Source organism: Oreochromis niloticus, linkage group LG3 (assembly GCF_001858045.2).
Source record: "Oreochromis niloticus isolate F11D_XX linkage group LG3, O_niloticus_UMD_NMBU, whole genome shotgun sequence".
Lineage (NCBI taxonomy): Eukaryota > Metazoa > Chordata > Actinopteri > Cichliformes > Cichlidae > Oreochromis > Oreochromis niloticus.
The window spans coordinates 61,859,198-61,881,400 of NC_031967.2; the positions used below are offsets into that span (position 1 = coordinate 61,859,198).

At 42.1% G+C, this 22,203-nt stretch overlaps 1 protein-coding gene and 1 long non-coding RNA gene across 2 annotated transcripts; both read right to left on the reverse strand.

The window, feature by feature from the left end:
• Positions 1–196: 196 nt before the first annotated feature.
• LOC109201336 (uncharacterized) lies at positions 197–4,849 on the reverse strand. Its single transcript, XM_025905183.1, has 4 exons — positions 4,682–4,849; positions 709–4,499; positions 509–592; positions 197–288 (listed from the first exon to the last, which is right to left on the reverse strand). The coding sequence occupies exons 2-4, from the start codon at positions 4,268–4,270 to the stop codon at positions 197–199; spliced, it is 3,738 nt and encodes a 1,245-aa protein (XP_025760968.1). The 5' UTR covers positions 4,271–4,499; positions 4,682–4,849.
• Positions 4,850–13,153: 8,304 nt separating this feature from the next.
• Positions 13,154–15,059, reverse strand: LOC109201403 (uncharacterized). Its single transcript, XR_002061434.2, has 3 exons — positions 14,924–15,059; positions 14,720–14,787; positions 13,154–13,384 (listed from the first exon to the last, which is right to left on the reverse strand). It is a non-coding gene; the product is annotated as an uncharacterized LOC109201403 (long non-coding RNA).
• Positions 15,060–22,203: the final 7,144 nt, after the last annotated feature.

Here is a 22,203-nt window from a genome sequence, read left to right on the forward strand (position 1 = left end):
AGTGAGCACCATGTGGAGAAACGCTCCCAACGTCCTGAGCCCAAAACTTCCTTTGTTATGTTAGTGCAAAGCGTCTTTACCTCTGGGCGTACCTCTGCGTCGTTGTCTGGGTCCAGCAATTTGTAATCAGTCTGCTCTAGATGGATGTATGAAGGGCACTGGAGAAACGCTGGACCTGTGAACCATGTCGTGTGTTCTAACTCAGCAGCTGGAACTGATCGTGAGCCGTGGTCAGCAGGATTCTGGTCGGTCGTAACGAAATGCCATTGCTCTGGAGTAGTTGACTCTCTAATACGACACACACGATTGTTTACATAGACATAAAAGTGTCTGGATTGGTTGTGAATATAACCAAGAACCACCTTGCTGTCTGTATAGAAACTAGTTTTGTCTATAGGGTGATCAATCTCTTCACATATGACCTCTGCCATTTCAACCGCCATTACTGCGGCGCAGAGTTCGAGCCTAGGTACAGTGAGCTCTGGCTGTGGAGCGAGTCGTGCCTTACCTAGGGCAAACCCAACCTCTGTCTTGCCATCCCCAGTGGTGACCTTGAGGTATGAAACTGCACATATTGCCTTCATGGACGCATCTGAAAAGACACAAAGTTTACACATTTAGCCTGTGACAGTGACATTTTAGTGTAAGTGCGTGGAACATTGACTTTGCTGAGGCATTGGAGGGACTGTTGCCATTCTATCCATCTGCCTTTCAGATCCTCTGGGAGAGGTGAGTCCCACTCTGTTGTCTGTAGCGACAACTCTCTTAGAAGCAGACGTCCTCGAACGGTGTCTGGGGCCAAAAACCCGAGCGGGTCAAACACACTGTTCACAGTTGAAAGGACTCCTCTTCGTGTGTATGGCTTTTCAGCGTGAGGAATGTGAAAAGTGAAATAGTCCTCCATTATATTCCACTTTACTCCAAGACTGCGCTGATCTGGGAGTTCATCCTTGAACAGGTCCAGATTTTGGAGATCCTTGGCTCGGTCTTGAGGTGAGAATGCGTCCATCACTTCAACCTTATTTGATGCTATTTTTAAGAGGCGAAGGTTTGAGTCTGCTAGCATGTCTTGTGTCCGTTTCAGGAGGTCGATAGCATCATGTTTGGTGGGAACAGACTTTAAAGCATCATCAACATAAAAATCACGCTCAATGAAATGGCGAACATCTGACCCGTATTTGGCTTCTCCTTTTTGCGCAGCCCTCCTCAAACCATATGTGGCTACAGCAGGCGAGGGGCTGTTTCCAAATACATGCACGCACATCCTGTAATCCACGAGCTCTTTCTGTGGATCATTGTCTTTGTGCCAGACAAACCTCAGTACATCCCTGCAGTCCTCGCGCACCAGGAAGCAATAGAACATCTGCTGGATATCTGCGGTTACTGCAACTGGATGTTTCCTGAATCTCACTAGCACGCCTAATAGACTGTTGTTCAGATTGGGTCCTGATAACAGCACTGTGTTGAGCGACATACCTTCAAACTGCGCGCTGGAGTCAAATACCACTCGGATTTGTGACGGCTTTTGAGGATGGTATACTCCGAAATAGGGCAGGTACCAACACTCTTTGTTCCCTTGTAATGGGGGTGCGAGCTCCGCGTGCCCATTGTCCAACATTTTCTGCATAAAGTCTATCAGGTGAGCTTTCATTTCTGGGTTTTTGTCTAGAGTTCGTTCAAGTGACTTGAGGCGACTGAGTGCGTAGCGGCGATTGTTAGGCAGCAATGCTCTGGGCTGGCGGAACGGCAATGGAGCCACCCAGCTTTGTGACTCATCCTGGAAACACTCATTGTCCATGATATTCAGGAACTGCAGATCTGCCATGGAGGGTGCAAGCTTATTGTCATCCTTGGTCTGGCAGAAAACATTGTTTCCTATAGTTCTGTTTTGTGTTCTGTCCTTTATGTTTGAACCACCAAGTACTAAGTGTCGATTTAAAAGACTGGTGTCTGGCTTGACAGTAAAGTGGCTTTCGCACGGGGAAAAATGAGTTGGTCTTCCATCCGATAGAACGTGAGTCTTAAAGGTGGAGACTTGGGAAGGCTTATGAGTATTGCCTAAGCACACATCTCCTATTATCACCCAGCCTAAGTCCAGCCTCTGTGCGTATGGTGCATTGTGCGGACCATTGATCTGACTGCGCACTTTATGAACTCTCAAAATGTCTCTTCCAAGCAACAGCAAAATGTCTGCACCACTGTCCAAGGGTGGTATTTTGTGTGCTATGCCTTTGAGGTGACTGTGTGCGTAAGCCGCGGAGGGAGTGGGAATTTCCTCTCTTTTGTTGGGAATCATGTTGCACTCGATTAACATGGGCAGCTGAATAGCGAGGGAGCTATCGATTGCCTCTATCATATACCCAGAGGCTCTTCTGCCAGAAGTGAGACCTATGCCACTGCATGTCTGGAGGGTGTATGGCTCTGTCTTACCATTAACCTCGAACATGTCAAAAAACTCAGAGCATGCTAGTGAAACGTTACTCTGGTCATCTAGCATGACATACATTCTCTGGCGTTTACTAGGATCGTTGGCAGGATAAACGTTAACCAGGCATATTTTTGAGCAAGATTTCCCAGAAAATCCTTCCCCACATACCTCAGTGCAACTTGAAACAACTGCAGTCTCCTGTAGCTCTTGTTTCTCCCCGCCGTGACTTGCTGGGGGCTGAAGAGCTTTGGGAAAGCGAGGAACATCTGAATGCAGAGCTGTTGGGTGCTTATCACTGTTACATTCAGAGCATTTGATTTCTGCTTGACAGTCGCGAGCTACATGTTTGTTAGAAGCGCAGCACTTGAAACAGATGTTGTGTTGCTTTAATATTGCCTTTCGTTCCTGAATTGGCTTTTCTCTGAAACTTCTGCACTGTTGTAAGGCGTGAGGTTTGTTGTGCACAGGACAACATTTGTCCGGTCCTTCCTCAGATATGGCCGTAACGTTGGTTTTATGCACTGAAACTGACCTGCGGTTGTTGCTGTAACCATCTCCAAGCTTGTCCCTTTTAACTCCAGAGTTGCAGGTTGACAGCAGATTGAAGCTTGGATCGTTGCGTGCCTTTGCTTGTGTCTGTATGAACTGTAAGAAGAACGTGAATGGAGGGAAGGTCACCTTGTGCCGCTGCTTGTAGTGTGAGCCTTCCATCATCCACTTGTCTTGTATCCCATATGGCAGCTTATCCACAATGGGAGCGACACCTCGCGCTGTATCGAGATAGGAGAGTCCATGCAAGTACCCTTCTTGTTTTGCTGCATTTATTTCCTGCAACAGATCACTCAGCTCTCTTAGTTTTTGATTGTCTCTGGGCCCTATTTTAGGAAATTGATCAAGTTTGGTGAAAAGAGCACTTTCAATGGCTTCTGGCGACCCATAGATTTCTTCTAGCCTCTCCCAGATTAGCTCTAATGCCACAGCTGGGTTTGTTATGTTTACAGCTTTAATGCGATGTGCATGCTTGGTAGATTCTGGGCCAAGTGATTTCACAAGGAGGTCGATTTGTTCAGACGCCCTAAGCTCTAGAGTGTCAATGGCGTTGATGAAAGATGACTTCCAAGATAGATAGTTCTCCGGCTTGTCATCAAACTTGGTGAGTTCAGAGGTTAACAACTGACCTCTCATTAAATATTTGGCAAGCTCATTAGAGTCCCTAGAGGAATTTGGATCTGGAGGGTAGTACTGAAAACGTCCAGCAGAGGGCGGTGTAAACCCTGGTGAGACATGGCTGAGGTGCTGCTGATAGTTAACAGAGCGTAACTGTTGTCCTTGCCTTTCAGGTGAGTAATGTCTTTGATCAGGGGGTCTGAGGGAGCCATAGTCCTTTGGTGCTGAGGGCAGTTCATCCGGTGACATGTCCGGTGGCTTAGGTCGATTTGCATACTCGCCTTTTTCTATTTTGACGTCCTTTGATTTGACTGAATCACTGCGTGCCTGATGCATATTGACATAGTCTGTAGTTCGCTCATGAGAACTCTGTGTCTCCTTTGGTAAGCTCAGGTGCTCATCACTCATGTCAAAATTTGCAACAGCAGACTCCAAGACAGCTGCTTCAGCGGCTGCGGCCTCAGCTTCACTTTCTTTTGCTAGAACATCAAGCTTTGCATCTAATTTGGCTCTTTCTATTTTAAATTCAACTTCCTTCTTTGCAAACTCAGCTCTTTTTTGGGCAGCTTCAGCTTTAGCACGGGCAGTAGTGGCGGCTAACATTACGCTTGCAGTGGAAGAGTGGCTAGATTTCTTTGACGTTGTGGATCTTACTTCATATCCTTCTTTCTCCATCTTTAAGCTGATTGAATGTGCATTTATGCTGACTTGGTGTCACTGCGTCTGTCGTGCTGGTCTGGATACAGCGTGTAACAATGCAGTCTTCATCGTCGTGTAGTGTGTCCCTTTTCACTGTACTGGCCTCGTAGAACCACTTTCTACTATCCAGGAGTTAAACACCTCCACACAAAAGTCACTGACGCCAGAGTGGGTTTAGACTTTGCTTTATATGGCAGGTGTGAAACTGTAACAACAAATACAGTGAATATGAGTGTCAAATTAAAATAATTACTTGAGGAGCTGCTTGACCAAGTGCTAATGCTAACACCAAACAACTGTCTACAACCATAAATTAGCACACGTAATACAGCATCTAAGTAACTGCTATTAATCAACATAAAGTGCCAAACAATAACGCATACTCACAGGGAATGCCTTTTTATCAGCCTTTCACAGCATAGATCACATTAATCAGTCGATTGTCTGAGTCTTTACACTTCCCCTGTCCGCACACAGACCATGCCTTTCTCTTAAAGGGCCAGTGCACTAACCAAACAAAACATGTACAAATTTGACAATAGTCAGAACAACTAGTGTACATGTTCAGATACAATAACATAATTTAATTCATGGAATGCTTTCTGTGCTGCTCAAATTACCACAGAATTTAAAAGCACCAGGCAGCACACTCACAAGGAAATTTTTTGTTCAATGTTTTGTCGAAGAAATCAACAAGTACAATTGAGATGTTTGCTGTAGTGGTGTGTTTGTTAAGAAGCATGCCAGCACACTGGTGAACTGACAGTCCCAGAATGCACCTGAGCCAGTGACTCGCCCCAGAGCAAATGAAATTGCTTATCTACAAATACAACCCTCAACAAAGAATAAGTAAAAGAATAGGAAACTAACGGTAAGGGAAGGTACTGTGGGGTAGGAAACAAAGGCCACAGCAGTGCAAAATGACTTCCAGCAGGCCACAAATGTGCACATGTCTGCTCAAACGGTCAGAAACGGACTCCATGAGGGTGGTATGAAGGCTCGATGTCCACAGGTGGGGGTTGTGCTTACAGCCCAACACCGTGCAGGATGTTTGGCATTTGCCAGAGAACACAAAGTCTGGCAACTTTGCCACTGGCGCCCTGTGCTCCTCACAGATGAAAGCAGGTTCACACTGAGCACTTGTGACAGAGTCTGGAGATGCCGTGGAGAACCACCTGCTACCTGCAACATCCACCAGCATGACAGTTTGGCAGTGGGTCAGTTTTGGTGTGGGGTGGCATTTCTTTGGGGACTGCAGAGCCCTCCATGTGTTCGGCAGAGGTAGCCTGACTGCCATTAGGTACTGAGATGAGATCCTCAGGCCCCTTGTGAGACCATATGCTGGTGCGGTTAGCCCCGGGTTCCTCCTAATGCTAGACTTCATGTGGCTGGAGTGTGTCAGCAGCAGTGTTGGGCAAGTTACTTTCAAATAGTAATTCAATTATAGTTACTAGTTACTTCTTCAAAAAAGTAACTGAGTTAGTAACTGAGTTACAATATTCTAAAAGTAATTAATTACTTGGAAAAGTAACTATTGCGTTACTTAAAAAAAAAAACAAAGAACGTTTAACCCTCTGGCGTCCAGGGTATAATTGGCCATTTTTTTACTACTCTTGATTTTCTCTCCACATTTTACCTTTAAAAACTATTTACTTTGCCTTGTTTGGTATCATTCTTTTTAGCGCAACCTCACGTGCCTGAATTTACAGTTATGTTCTCATTTTGTCATACTGTATAACCAGAATTGATCTAAAATCAGACAAAAAACATAAAATCAGAGTAGAAAAAGTTATATTTTTACTGTAACAACCATAAACATGTTTAATGAATCATATTTTATAACTTCAAATGCAAATATTAATTGTCAATTTTAAAATCCTATGCACAAGTTTTGCAAACAACAAAGTTATTTGCATCCATTTACCTTTTACCCTTTTTTTAAATAACCATTTCAAACTATTTACAGAACAATCAGCTGTTCTTCAATAAGATGCCACACAAATTATTTGTGCCACTCCAAAAAAATCATTTCTGTCCACTATAAAGGAGAACATCACAGCCTGATACCTGCAGGTCTGACAGCAGCAGGTGTATCACTGCTGTTTCTACCTGGAGACAGCAGTCGCCTCATTGTTCTGACACACAACACAAAACTATCCACAACACTACACACTAACTACACAAGACAACACATTAACTACACACTCCAAACATGCTAAACGTCACAAATCTCACATCTCAAAACTCGCTCTCTCTTTCTCTCTCTCTCTTTTCCTGCTCTCTCTCCCTCTTTCTCTCTCTCCCTCTCTCTTTCTCTCTCCGTCACTCCTAAAACTTCCCCTGTTTTGTTTTGTTTTTTTGCTCATAAGCAGAGAGTGCTTGCTAGCGCTAACGTGGCGAAACTATTGAGGAAAAAACGCCGCGTATATATCGTTTATCATGACTCTGGTTTTACGTGGCCTATCGACACAATTTATAAACTAGCACCTTGTTGCTTTGTCTTTAAGTGGTCATGTGATCGGCTTACCACGAATACTTTATTCTTCCTCAGTCAAACAGCAGCACTCGATTGTTTTGCCTCCTTAGCTCCAGGTGTTGTGCTAGACAGTGATCGTGATTACCGTCCGTGCGGGAGCGCGCAGCTGCTTAAAGCTGTAGCGCCCAGATTACTTACAGCTACTTCCTGCAGCTGATATAAGATGCGGTGAACTGAACACAGCTTCAACTGTTTGTTGAAAAATAGTAACGGACCGCGTTACCTTGTTAGTAACTGTAACGGCGTTGTAACGATAGGAATAGTAATTAGTTAGATTACTCGTTACTGAAAAAAGTAACGCCGTTAGTAACGCCGTTACTTGTAACGCCGTTATTCCCATCACTGGTCAGCAGTTCCTGCAAGACGAAGGCATTGATGCTGTGGACTGGCCCGCCCGTTCCCCAGACCTGAATCCAACTGAGGACATCTGGGACATCATGTCTCGCTCCATCCACCAACTGCACCACAAAATGTCCAGGAGTTGGCAGATGCTTTAATCCTGGAGTCTGGGAGGAAATCCCTCAGGAGAGCATCTGCCACTTCATCAGGAGCATGCCCAGGTGTTGTAGTGAGGTCATACAGGCATGTGGAGGCCACACAGACTACAGAGCCTCATTTTGACGTGTTTTAAGGACATTACATAAAACCAGATTTGTGATTCTGTATTGCATTGATCAACGAACCAACACAATGGGAGCAAAAGGAATCCTCTTGACATTTCTTCACTCAGTAAGTTTATATTATGTTTAATGTGCATTTTCTGCATCAGTTTAGAACATAACATGTTAGCGCTCCCTGGTCCTTTTTGGAGACAGGTCCTGAGACAGCAGGCAGCTATGGAGAACTTGTGTCAGCTGTGGTAATTAGGGAATACTTTCATTTAACATTGATTTAATGACAACTATCCTCAGGCACATATTCCTGGATATATACAATGACATGAGTAAACTCCTATTTTAGAATCATTGCCTTCTTTGATCTGACTTACTGCCTCAGACTTTGGACCTGTGTCCCCAAAAGTATAGAAAATCCATGACACTGGGTAAGAGGCCTTTATCATAAGTGAGAGAGTTTGGTGTAACAGTGGTTGAACATGCCAAATCAATCCACAACATACTGCCATTCCCCAGCTGTAACCTGCATATTAACAATAATAATAATGTTACATATGCAATATGTACACAATAATAATGTGCAAACAAACAAGAAAAATAGCAAAAAAAAAAAAAGTCAATTTCTTTTCTAATACCCTGTATATAAAAACCACATATGACCACAACTCCAAATGTGCAATTGTCACTGCATCTAAACATGACATATTACAATCGGACGATCGTGCCTCAAGACTTGGTTGTTCGTCTTGTAATCAGAAGGTTACTGGTTAGAGCCCCGGCTCGGACAGTCTCGGTCGTTGTGTCCTTGGGCAAGACACTTCACCTATCGCCTACTCGTGATGGCCAGAGGGGCCGATGGCGCGATATGGCAGCCTCGCTTCTGTCAGTCTGCCCCAGGGCAGCTGTGGCTACAACTGTAGCTTACCTCCACCAGTATGTGAGAGTGAATGAATAGTGGAATTGTAAAGCACTTTGAGGGCCTCGAAAAGTGCTATATAAATGCAATCTATTATTATTAAAAGGTAGAAACATATAATATACAATATGTTCTGAAGCTGCTACTGGTGCAGTTAACTTTGCTTTAGGCTCCCATACACAGTACTGCTTACCCTAATCACCTCATACAAGTTGTTACTTACTTTACTTTAAACAAATTAGAGAGTGAAATAGAGACTGACACTGGCTGAAATGTATAGTAAATATTTTATTTTGAACTTTTATGCTGAACCAGGGGCGATTTTAGCCCATTTTTGAATCAAAGCACCCCAAAGATTTCTTACTGTTTTGACAATATTTGTTGTTTGTGTGGCACACTTCTAAAAATATAAAAAGCATCCAGTACTTAATTGAGATGGAACATTTTAACAACAAAAGTATAGATAACCCCCCCTCCCAAAATGGTTTGTTCCAGCTCAGCTACTCTGGCTCTAGCGCTGTTGCTGCCAGAGCGATAGTGGCTGAGACGCAGCGGAGCGGATGTGTTAGTGCCTGTCTTAAAACAGGACATGTTAGCTGCATTTAACCTTCAGTTACTCTTTATATAGTTCGGTAGGAGTCAGGCCATGTTTCTTTTTAGCTGAAAAACATTACACCCAGGTAACCTGCAGTGTTGAAAACGTGTTTCCCGACGATGTTTGCTACCCTACAATCCGTCCTGCTCTGTAGTAAAATCAGCGATATTTGACCATCCTGTTGCTCCCATTGAAATGTATACAGCCTATTTAAAATCTAAAATTTAAAATTGTCCGTAGCCTGCTGTTGTTACCACTGTCCTGTTTGAAATGTAATGAGAGAAACTGGTTATTTTATCATATGTGCATATTGAACCCAAGGTACTAACTAGCTAACTGACTGGATACCCACTAACCTTATAACTCCACTGTTGTGTGTGTGTGTGTACAGAGAGACAGCCAGGTTCATATTGGATATGAGGAAGTTTTTTCAAAAAAAGGAGCCACATTCAGGTAAAAGTGGAAGATCAAATTATCCATCAATAAAGGATAATGTTGGATCAGTGTTTCAATATTTATATCCTTTATTAGATGTTCATGTGGTTTGGTTATTTGCCCTTTGGTTGAAAGTACACTGAGAGAGGACTTTTTTATTAGTAATCTTAATAGTATTTTTTTTTATAAAAATGTAATTGAATACAATCTATTTGTGTATGATTGTCAGTCCAAAGAGGGAGAGAGGAAAGAGGAGAACATGAGGAGAAAGTACAAGGTCAGGAAGAACCAGGTAAGAAAACAGACAGGGAACAGTGACGGGCAAAACAGAAACTGTTAAACTGGCAAAGGAAAAAACCCAACTAATTTTACTTATACAATCTGGAAGTTGTGTTCTCCCTATATTAAAACTGCTATACAGAATCTGCAAAACAAACTGGTTTATCAGCCCTGGCACTGCATTACCATATTGAGCTTCAGTCAGAGGAAGTCACGGTTGCCAAAAACTTTTTGAAGCTCAAGAGTGAGGCTGGTGCCATCCCAGATATGTTAAGATTGTACAATCTTCTGGATAATCAGATCTTCCCCACACTGAAAACTGTTGTTCAGGTTGCCCTAACAAACCCAGTTTGCAGCTGTAGCTGTGAAAGGTCTTTTAGTGTCTTGAGTCAGCTCCATACCTGCCTGAGAAGGACCATGGGTCAAAGCAGACTCCAGCACCTGGCTGTGATGTCAGTTGAGAAAGAGATGCTTGAGAGACTTGATCACCAAAATGTGAGAGATTTACTAACCTCAAGGTGAGGCGACATATGTTAAAAGAAAAGAAAAAAATCTGCAGAGCCATAGTAGAATCTGCACTAAAGATCTTTTCATACATTGTATACATTGTACCAGAGGCCAAGGTGTCTCCATTTTTCTAATTTTTTAATAATATTTTGTACATTTCAAGGACTCTGTTTTTGGAGTGTATTTTTTATGTATCTGTATTGTATTATACAAACACTTTACAAGTGAATCTCTGTCCAAAAAATGCACTCAGTTTACTTTTTACTGACTATGAGCATCATTCATTATTCTCCCGCAGTAATTAAGGTTAGGATATGTTTTGTTTTTTTTTAAATTCCAATCCATTCTTCTTTGGCAGCATTTACATAACCTTTATCAGATTTGATGGTTTTGTTACAGACTTTTCAAAAAAGTGTTTTGCTTTTCTTTCACAAATGTGAGGATTAAATTGTGTTAAAATGTACAAAACAGTGATGTCATGTTTTGTGACGAGGACCCAGGCACAGAGAGACTTGATGAATTTAAGAATCTTATGATTTAATAAAGAAATTTGCAGACTTGCACAGAGATGGTAAAATTATGATGACTGATAGCGGAGATGAAGACAACAGACGATGAGGACAGGGAGGAACAGGGGTTTAAATGCACCAAGGAGACAGTCAGAGGGAACTCGGGACAACTGGAGACATTTAAGGATGCAGGGACTGACAGAGACAGGGAAGAAGTCTCATTGTGACGTGTAAAGTTTACCTTGCCTGGATGGGCAGCTCTCTGGGTGCTCAGCACCCCAAAGCTCTGATCCTAGAATCGCCCCTGTGCTGAACTACAAACTGAACTGTGCGATCGCACACAGGGATCTGGTTTACTGTGTGTAAAACTGCGCAGGTTCCCATGTGTCATCCCACACTTTGCCACTGTCAGGAGAAAAACATCACAAAAATCAACGACAACCACACACAAACACACAGAAAATAGGATAATTTAGGTTGTGACATATGACAATTTTTTAGGATGAAATATCTTCTATATTCATGTCATGCTTTATACACCTTCGTTGTAATATAAATTAATCAAATCAAGTCCGAGAGTAATAGTATATGGAGTATATAAAGCAGGACCATAGCAGCAGCCACGATCCATCGGAACCTGCTGGATGAGAGAGCACAGAAACTCCAGGGAAGAAGTTTAGTTAGTAACATGCATGAACTGCATTACTGTGGCATGTATGTTTACAGATGGTGAGGGAGAGGGGGAGAGTTTTCAGTAAAAGGAGATGTGACTGCATCTTCAACCAATACTGAGCCTGCATAACCCTGAAAGACACAGACAGACAGAGAGAGAGAGAGAGAAAGAGAGGGAGTGGGGGGGGGGTGAGGGCACTAACCCCCAGCAGTCTGGTGACCTGAACCAGCCCTAACTATAAGCTCTATAAAGAAGTAAAGTCTTATGCCAACTCTTAAAAGTGTTGACCTCCAAAACTCATAATGGACTTTGGAGGTGGACTGCTATTAAGCTCCTCACAGAAGAGCAGCTTGACAGCTAAAAGCTCCCAATTTACTATAGTCCAAATACATGAATTCAAACTGAGGTGATAACTATGGGGTGTATCTGGGATGACCAGGAAGAGGAGTACAGGAGCCTGGTGAGGAACTTTGTCACATGGAGTCACACAAACCACCTGCAACTCAACACTTCAAAGACCAAGGAACTAGTTGTGGATTTCGGGAGGTCCAGACCAGGTCCACTGCCAGTTCAGATAGAGGGAGAGGAGGTGGAGGTGGTCAACACATACAAGTACCTCGGGCTGTGGGTGGACAACAAACTGGACTGGACATGCAACACAGAGCACCTGTATAAAAAAGGCCAAAGCCGACTGTACTTCCTCAGGAGGCTGAGGTCTTTCAACATCTGCAGGAAGCTCCTGAGGATGTTTTACCAGTCGGTGGTTGCAGGAGTACTTTTCTATGGTGTGGTGTGCTGGGGGAGCAGCACAGCAAAGAAGGACTCATCCAGGCTGGAGAAACTAATCAGGAAGGCTGGCTCTGTGGTCGGCATGAAGCTGGACACTCTGGTGTCAGTGGCAGAGAAAAGGACACTAAAAAAAACTGCTGGACATTATGGACAATGCTGGGCATCCTCTGCACACGGTCGTAAACAATCAGAGGAGCCTATTCAGCGACAGGTTGCTTCTCCCAAAGTCAAAAACCAACAGACTTAAAAACTCCTTTGTCCCACATGCCATCAAACTGTTTAACTCCTCACTGGAGGGGAGAGGGAGGGGAAACAGGGGGACAAGGGAGGGCGGAAACAACTGAGCTGTAGGTGCTTTTTTACACTGTGCAATATTTGTTTTTTGTTTTGTCTTTTTTTCTTATATTCGACTGTGCAATAATCACTGTGCAATATACTCACTCAAATGAGCAATCCTATTTATCCATATTGTATATTCTGTATCTATTCTGCCCTCACTGCTACACTGGATACAGTTATGCAGATAGATAAACTCCTCGACAACTGACAGGTGTATTGTCCCTTTTATTGACGCTGCCTTCAATTATCAACAAAGTGAAACTACAAACAAAAGGAAATAAGCAATATTCAGTCTATATATTGATACGATAATGCAAATCAGTTGACTAAACTAGCTAACATTGGAAAGAAAGTAAATCTGAATACAGTACACCTTTAACCATAAAAGTGCAGAAATAATAGCAAATATAGTTGCATTAACTCTTGTTCAACTTAAATACTCACAAGTGATGCTTTCTGTAAAACAACAAAGAGGATGGATGCAGATGTTTATCAGAACAACATGCTGAGTCAGTCTTTTCTCAAAGTGTGCTGCATACTAACTCTACAGCTAACAACAAACAAAACTTGGCATGAAAGAACTGTAGTGACTCCTGCTGGTGGGAAGAAGAACTACACCAGCACAGTATCTATATATGTGTATATGTGTATATATGGTGTATTTATGCTTATATCCTTACTATCATTCCCCTTAATGTATCTAACATGCAACTTCTTTCGGTGCTTTGCTACTGGAAACTGAATTTCCCAGAGGAATCCACCAGAGGGATTAATAAAGTTTCATCTATCTAATCTAACTATTTATCAACAATATGAATGTCTGTTCCAGTCCAACAAAGTTGTTACTAAATTACCATATTGAGCAGGGCTTCCACTTGACTTTAACTTCTTCTTTTTCCTGAAAAACATGATATAAACAAACAGTTAATTCAGAAAGACATGCAAGTTGCATACAAAAAGGAGCTTATAAACATTTGTGTACTATTGAATGGCTCAATATATTATACAATTAGTTTACAAAAACATAAGAACCACTACAATGCTTGTACTGCCACCATCGAGTGCATGTCAGCAAAGCGACATTGCTTACATTGTGGCTAAGAAGCAAAACTAACTGAAGCAGATGTTACTGAATGGGAAGGAGCACCTCCACATCAATCACTCCTTCTGAGCATGATGTCAGGAGGACTTTAAAGAACGTAAACACCAGGAAGGCAGCACAACCAGGTTGTATCAGGTGGTATGTTCCTATTTAATGTCCTACTTGGAGCGAAATCCAGACTCAGTGGCTGAATTAGTGTAGATTCATCAAATACAAAAGCTTATAGATAGTGTTGGGAAATCAGTTTTACCCCGGTTCTTTATTATTCCTCGGGCCTTCAGAGATGGCACCGGACCCAGTAGTCATTTTTACAAAATCTTTATTCATCTTTATTCATCTTCATTTAAGCATGCACTTCTAGAAGGGAAGACGAGGCCGGTGTCCCTCTGAAACAATCTTCACCCCTTTGTTAGTTCCAGCGAGCTTTATAGAGGCGACCCCATCATAAATCCCCCACAATGTGTTGCAAACTCTGTGTCTGTGTCTATGTGCATGAGCACGTGAGTGCCTGTGTGTGCGCGTACCCGCGTGTCTATGTGAGTGCTCGTGAGTGACTGTGTGTGCATACCTGGTATGTGCGTGCACGTGAGTGAGTGTGCATGTGGATGTGTGAGTGTATCAGTTAAAACACTGTGGGTGTGTGTCTCTTCCTAGGGGCCATAAATACCATCTCCCCTCCAGACCACAGTTATCAAGTTAAATGTTGAGACCCCCACACAGGTATCCTCTGGGGAATTTCCACTCAGCATTAACTCCTCTTTGTCTTACTTTCACCGTTCAACTGGGGAGGGTCTCCTAAGATCTACTCCTAAGTTCATGACACAGTCAGGCCTTTATTTATATCCAGGGCAGTGTCAGTGTCTCTACCATAATTCTACATTCTATCTTAACACATTTCTAAACTCTAAAACAAACTAAACATTCCTACATGTCTAAACTCTAAAATAAGCTAAACATTCCTACAATAGTCAGGCAGGCACAGTTCAAATCCTGGAAGTAAGTAAGTAAGTAAGTAAGTAAAATTTTATTTATATAGCACATTTCTAGATAGAGATCACAAAGTGCTTTACAAGATATAGACGCAAACAAAGACGCAAACAAATCTGCACAACAGCAGGCTAAATTGCTTACATTTACAACTCTCCTGTCTACTATCTCTTCATATTTGAAAATCTTCTGTGTACGGTGTTTTCGGCATTCTGAAAAATAACAAATGAAACATTTACATAAGGTCTGTAAAACTGGACAAAATGCAAAAAATAAGAAAAAGAAATCTTAACAAACTTTACAAACCTGTCATGTGTTTCGTACATTTACAATACCATAACGTCTAACCTTTCCTTGTCCTTTTTTTGTTTGGGACATCCGAGGTGTACGCCGTAGAAATTGAGGGAGATGCAGGAAGCGGAGATTGAGAGGAGGATGCAGGAGGAAGCACAGACGAAGAGGAGCATGCAGGAGGAAGCAGAGATGGAGAGGAGGATGCAGGAGGAAGCAAAGACAGAGAGGAGGATGCAGGACGAAGCAGAGATGGAGAGGAGGATGCAGGAGGAAGCAAAGACAGAGAGGAGGATGCAGGAGGAAGCAGAGATGAAGAGGAGGGTGCAGGAGGAAGCAGAGATGGAGAGGAGGATGCAGGAGGCTGACAGAGGGAAGATGTTGGTACAGGCTCTAAATGCAGAATAAATTCCTCGTTTAGAGCCTCTGGGTCTGGGACTGGTCCAGCATCGACACTGTCAGCAGAGGATGGTCCAGCTGCTGGTATAGAACTTTCAGCAGGAGGTGAAGCTTGTAATTCTGCAACATTTTAAGTATTAAATATTCATTAAAATGGGTTGAAAAAATGTACAGTACACATAAACACATAATAAGCAGTGATTTGCATGTTTTCAGTTAGGTTTTTATTAAAGTTACAACTTGTAAATATTGGCATCAAATAAGTCATCTCACACCCTCACTGACCCAAATCATTCAGTACAAGTGCCCTCGGGGGTAGTGTGACATCTGTAGTGCTTTTCTACATTGTACATTAATAAATGATGAGTGTGACTATAAATCCAGATAGCTAATGACTTTTTTCCTCTGATGAGACTACTTTCCTGACTTTGTAGTGCATAACATTTGACACTTCAACCTAGTACTGTGACTTGAGAGTTTTGTACAATGGTGATGCTAACTACTTCAGGGAGGTAATCAGGTAACCTCTTAAGAAGAATATAAGTTATTTAAGAATCTTGGTGTTCATATTGGTAACATTATATAACAATTGTTATACTAGAAAGTCTCGAAGAGAATTATCAGGTCTGGTTTTCGTGAAGATTTTTAAAATTACATTTGTATATACATGAGTGTGAAAGACCATACTATACACACACACACATACAAAATTGTTCAGGTGTGTAACACCAGAGGTTCAGTATGGCTAGCTTTGGTGATGTGAACCCCACAGGGGGAGGTAATACGGCATATATAACACTATTTTCTTGTTAGCAACAGGACATGTAGGGCAGCTGTCACCTTACAGCAAGAAGGTTACTGGTCTGAACCTTGGCTGAATAATAGAATAGAATAGAACAAAATAGAGTAGAGTAGAGTAGAATAGAATAGCTGGTGACTGTTAACTATCCTCATCTTCACCATCTTGTTTGTCTCTATGTATCTCGTGGTGAACTGCCTACTTATCTAAGGTGTACAATGAGTATCACCCGAAGACAGCTAGGATAGGCTACCTGAGGACACCTGGTTACAGATAATAGACAAAGCATATCTTACTTCTCAGAAGGTGTTCATAAAGTTTCCTCATCTTCATGAGGATGTCACGTGCAGCACCTTCCGCTGGTTCGATCTGAGTGATCACATCCCCTACTATACGGCCCTTTCGGTCAAACTGTCCAAGAAACAGAATTGGCTGGTAGGCCAGGGCATGTAGTTTTGAAACCTGCAAGAACAACAAAGAAAAACATATGCAGCAGGTCTTTCATGTAAGCAAATTGATGTATAACAAACCTTTAAGTTTCACATCTTTGGTGTTTTATTGTCGTAGATAGTTAAAAAGTAATTATGGTAACCAAACCTGTAAATGTATGATAAAATCCATCTTAAAATGTTTTGTCTCTCTGTTAATAGCCGATTAAATTAAAAATCAGAAGTAGCTTAAATAAAAATAGTTGAAGTTTTTTTCTAGTTTGATGTCTTTAGTGTGATGATGTTATTCTGATGTGAATAACTTTTTTATTTATGCTCTTTTATAAATAAATATTTTATGTGTATATACATGTCTTGGTTTCTCACTTCATGATATACAAGAAAACATTGACAACTGTGATTAATAAAGAATTGTCTAGCAGACCAACCACTTATTAGATCAGAACTTTTAAACTTACTGACAACTGGGCTGAATTAACCACCCTGCTCGCATTTCTGTTTTTTTTTTAAACAGAGGCAGCCCAGTTACTGTTTTTAAACTGTTCTTGTTTTTTTTAATCCCTCCTTTACGTTCAGGCTGCCCAGGCATCCACTGCATGTCTTCCTGTTGCAGGTGTTTGGAGCCTGACAGGAAGGGCATGGTTTGGTTTTTGGCTTTGTCATTTCTGCAAATGAAAATGGAACATGTAGGGATTATTTCAGGTCTGTTTTGGTGAAATGATTACAAAAATAATTTATGACCAAAGAAATAACTTATATTACGAGGCAGTATTACATCATATTAGAAAAAAAATCAATTACGAGATTAAAGTCGTTAATATTGAGTTAATTACGAGAATAGGGTTAAAAAAGAAAAAGCTGAATTAATTACAGAAAAGATACACTGCTAAAATAGAGCAGTACTAACATTAGCTGGGTGGCCAAGCAAGTGTCTTACACATGGGAATACATCACAAAAAAAATTAAATAAACTTTTGCAGAAGTAGTTCTCTTGGTACACAGACTGCTCTGTGAAAACATTTCAAGTTTAATATCAGCTGATCAATATTTCAGTGAACATGCAAATTACCCACAGTTTATCACAACTTACTTAGCTAAGATCTGCCTCGTGTCGAGTCAAAAAATTCACTGGACCGTGCGTTGAAAGATACATTTACTACGACTCCCAAGATGCATTGCAGTAAAAACCATCCAATCGCCTTGCTTAAGATCTGTTGACGTGTCGCTAAAGGCACGCTGTAGATAAATATTGCAATTTGTAAAAAATAAAATAAATAAAAATAAATTTGCAATTTGTAATTACATAATTAAACACTGGGCCAGTTTATTTTCGTATTATCGCTGGTTATTATTTTAGAGTAAATAAAGGAATAACGGGTAGCACCAAGCTGTTGATTATCTTCATTTCCACAGCAATAGCGGTTGAGGATTATGGGTAGTGTGCAGTTACGGGATTAGTGCGCCGTCTGCGTAAATTGGTCTGATTGGTTGGAGCCGAGCGCATCCAAAACTAACAGGAATGGTGAATAAATCTCTAAATGTGTCTTACGTGTGAAATAAAAATAATAAACCTAACAAATCATTATGTACATTAAATCTGCGCACTCTCAGATAGTGAATCACTTTGGAAAACACTGTGTGATGGCCACAACATGAAGCGATTTTATTGTTGAATTATCAGTGCTACTTTCATGTGTTTTTGTTGAAAAATTTAAATGATGTCATTAAAAGAAAGCATTAAATTCGCGGAGAGGGTCCCCGGTTCTCCAGTTAGATTGTACTTCAAGGAGTCATGTTTTGCTGTGACGGGGTTATTATTGGAGTAAATGGATGGCTGGAGCCTCTGCTCGAAGTGTGTCTTATCACCGCGAGCGGGTTCATATTGGAATGAATTGACAACCCACAGCGTCTCATAAAAACGTGGAAGGGTACCTTTAGCGTCAGCATGAGAAGTTAAGGGACGTGACAAATTGTCAGTATTTTACGCGTCGGGAGTGAGAACGGGTTGGTAGATTACAACAAAATCACCCAATGTGTGCAGAAAGAAGGAGAGGATGTTCATGAGTTTAGGGCGAGATTAGAGGAAGTTTTCAAAGAACATAGCGGCCTTGAAGAGAGTGCGGAGAAGGCCAGCCCATATCAGTAGTTAAAACATGCTTTGATGAATGGCTTTCATTCACCCATTGCTGATTTCATCAGAAAACAAAATGTTAGTCATAACACGGACGGGTCCGTTAAATGCATGAACTGGGCCCGTCATGCACAGGAAGTCATTAAAAATAATAAAAAAAAGAAGTCACAAAGTTCTGCGGCCACTACTTTTTTAGCAGGTGAAATTTTGTTTCAGGGACAGGCTGGAAGAGAGCAAAATAGAGGCAGGTATAGAGGAAGCAGAGATAGGTGGAGGCCCAGGGGTGGACTAAAGCGAAGGGATGACGCATGCCACAGGTGTGGGGAGATAGGCCACTTTGTCAGAGAGTGCCCCGAGAACAAACCTGAGGAGTATAAACGCCCTGATGCAAGAAACCCTTTTATAATAAATGACTAGCACCTGTTGACACTGCTAACACACACACATGTACAAATGATCCCTTAGTTTACCAGAATTTACAACAGCCTGTGTTTCAGACTCTAGATCTAACTGAAGTATTGTTAAATCTGTCAGGGAAAGAAGTAAAACCAGTTCGCACGTTAACTGTGCAGGGCAAAACTGTTCAATTTCTGTGTGATTCAGGTGCAGATAAAACTGTTTTAAAAGATCATGTGTGATCATGTGACCCTTCAAATGGCACAATTTATGTGAAGTCTGCAAATGGTCAGTTAAATCAGCATAGAATCTCTAAACCAGTGTGGATTAGAGATCCTACCACAGGAGAGGCAGCTCAGGGTTCAGTTGTAATGTGCCCAACTTGTCCGCTGAACCTCTTGGGAAGAGATATGATGATGAAACTTGGAATTTCAATAATTCCAACATCCATTGGGATGATAGCTGCAGGAAAAGGAGAAACTGCTGAGACAATGGTTCATCAGGACAGTGGGGATTTGCATTATTACTGGACACTTGACCTGTCGGCCTCCAGACCTGATCAAATAAACTGTAAACTGTTAGCTGCAGCTGAGGAAATGTTGACAACCAGCCACGACACACAGGCACCAGAAGACTTGCATGTCACACTGAGATTTAAGACCACGCTTGGGCCTGATGAGGCCTACACAGATAAGTGCTGAAATTAGGGCCACAGAGAATCACCATAAAAGCAATATACACTGATGGTGAAATCATGGCTGGATGTAGTGTGATCCTTTCTGAAGCTGCACAACAACTCTTTACAGGGCAGACACCACACATTTCACTGACAAAGAGTGGCATGGCTGAGTGGACAGACTTAGCATCTTTAGTGAGGCAGGGGGAGAGTGTTGGAATGTGGCAGCAAGCTGGAGGGGGTTGGGAGACAGACATGCAGCACAGCATCTTTCGTAAAAAGCTGGGATGGGTGACACATACTACACCACAAACACACTTAGAGGGGGTGAGAATGACACAACAGAATGATATGTTGCAGATGTCAGAGATCACCTGGAGCTTAAACAGGTCCCAGAGAAGCTCTGGTCTACTGGGAAGACTGATGTGGGGTTGATGACTACAGCGAGTCCAGTAGTAATAAAGCCCAAAACGTCTTTTAGGCCAAGAGTGAAGCAATATCCCTTGAAGCCTGATGCAGTGGATAGCATTAAACCAGTAATAGAGGATATGATTAAAGCAGGGATACTAGTTGAAGCTCCACAAGCAGTATGTAACACACCCATCTTCCCAGTTAGAAAGGCTGATTCACAGTCATGGCGCATGATTCAAGACTTAAGAGCTGTAAATCAGGCAGTGGAGAGTATAGCTCCATGTGTTCCCGACCCCCACACCTTGTTAAATCAGCTTAAGCCAGACAAGACACACTTCACTGTGGTGGATTTAAGTAATGCTTTCTTTTCCATACCAGTGCATGAGAATTCACAAGGCTGGTTTGGTTTCACGTATCAAGGCAAAAAATACACATACACCAGATTGCCGAAGGTTTTTGTGACAGTCCTACAATTTTCACACAGAATACTACAAATTGTCTGTCTGATTTTGTAATTCCATCACATTCACAGATGTTGGTATATGTCGATGACATTTTAATTGCATCCAATTCAGAGAAGAATTGTAGAGACATGTCACTGGCATTACTGACTCACTTAGCTGAAACAGGTAACAAGGCCTCACTTTCAAAGCTACAGTGGGTAAAGACAGAAGTGAAATTTTTAGGACATCTGCTTAGTGCTGCAGGGAAGAGCATACACCCAGAGAGGAAAACAGCTATTTTGGCAGCACCTAGGCCAGAGATAAAGAAACACATGATGCAATTTCTAGGTTTGCTAAATTTCTGTCGATCGTGGATGCCCCATTATGCTGAAATTGCGCAGCCATTATTAGATATGATGTACAGTAAACCTTTAGCTATGTCAGAAAGTTTGAGTTGGACCCCTGAGGGGGAGCAAGCTCTGTGCATGCTGAAACAGATGCTGACAGGAGCATCAGTTCTAGGACTTCCAGATTATAGCAAGCCTTTTGTTTAAACTGTTGACTGTAAAGGACATTTTATGACGTCCATGTTAGCACAAAAATGTGGAGGTAGAATGAAGCCAGTGGTTTATTATTCTAAGAGGCTGGATTCAGTGGCTTGTGCCTTACCTCACTGTGTGCGATCTGTGTGTGCAGCTGCTGAAGCCGTAAAGTGTTCTGGTGAAATTGTTTTGTTTCACCCTTTGACCCTGCTAGTTCCACATGAGGTGGATGTTTTATTGCTGCAGAGTAAAATGACATTCTTGTCACCGGCAAGACACTTATCTCTAATGTCACTGTTGCTCTCCCAGCCACACACAACTATTAAACGGTGTACAACTTTGAATCCCTCTACACTGTTACCCACAGAGGAAGAGGGTACACCACATGTGTGTAGTGAGGATGTGGAAACACAGTGTAAACCTAGAAGTGATTTAACAGACATACCACTCACTGAGGGCAAAGCTTGGTTTGTTGATGGTTCGAGTTTTAAAACGGCAGAGGGAAAGACTAAAACGGGCTTTGCTGTTGTGGATGATGTGCAGGTCATCTGTGCTGGGCAGTTATCACATTCCATGTCTGCCCAAGCAGCTGAGATAGTGGCTCTGACGGAAGCCTGCAAAGCAGCTGAGGGGCAGGCAGTGACTATATATACAGACAGTCAGTATGCATATGCTACACTTCATTTCTTTGCCGCTCAGTGGTCAAGACGAGGCATGACAACCTCGACAGGGAAACCTGTGGAGCATGCAAAACTTTTACAGAGCCTGTTGAAAGCAGTCTTACTGCCCAGTAAAGTTGGGGTTTGTAATGTGCAGCACACACACGTGGCACTGACCCCATTGTGTTAGGTAATGCCTTTGCAGATAAAATTGCAAAGGAAGCGGCCCTTGGAACACATGGGGTTCATATTCTGGCGTCTCAGGAGCAAACTATGCCCATTACACATGATGTGTTAGCAGACATGCAGTCACACTCACCTCCAGCTGAGAAGCAGCTATGGCTCACTAAAGGAGCAAGCCTGAGAGGTGATGTTTACTATCTTCGTGATAAACCTATATTGCCTAAGAACTTATATAGGACTGCTGCAATT

Excerpts from the sequence above, each read along its gene's own strand:
- LOC109201336 (XM_025905183.1), bottom strand. The coding sequence starts at position 4,270 with ATGGAGAAAGAAGGATATGAAGTAAGATCCACAACGTCAAAGAAATCT. Across the intron at positions 593-708 it reads TCTCCCAGAGGATCTGAAAG|ATGCGTCCATGAAGGCAATA; the intron begins GCAGATGGATAG and ends GTGTCTTTTCAG. Across the intron at positions 289-508 it reads AGAGGTTGGGTTTGCCCTAG|AGAGTCAACTACTCCAGAGC; the intron begins GTAAGGCACGAC and ends GTGTCGTATTAG.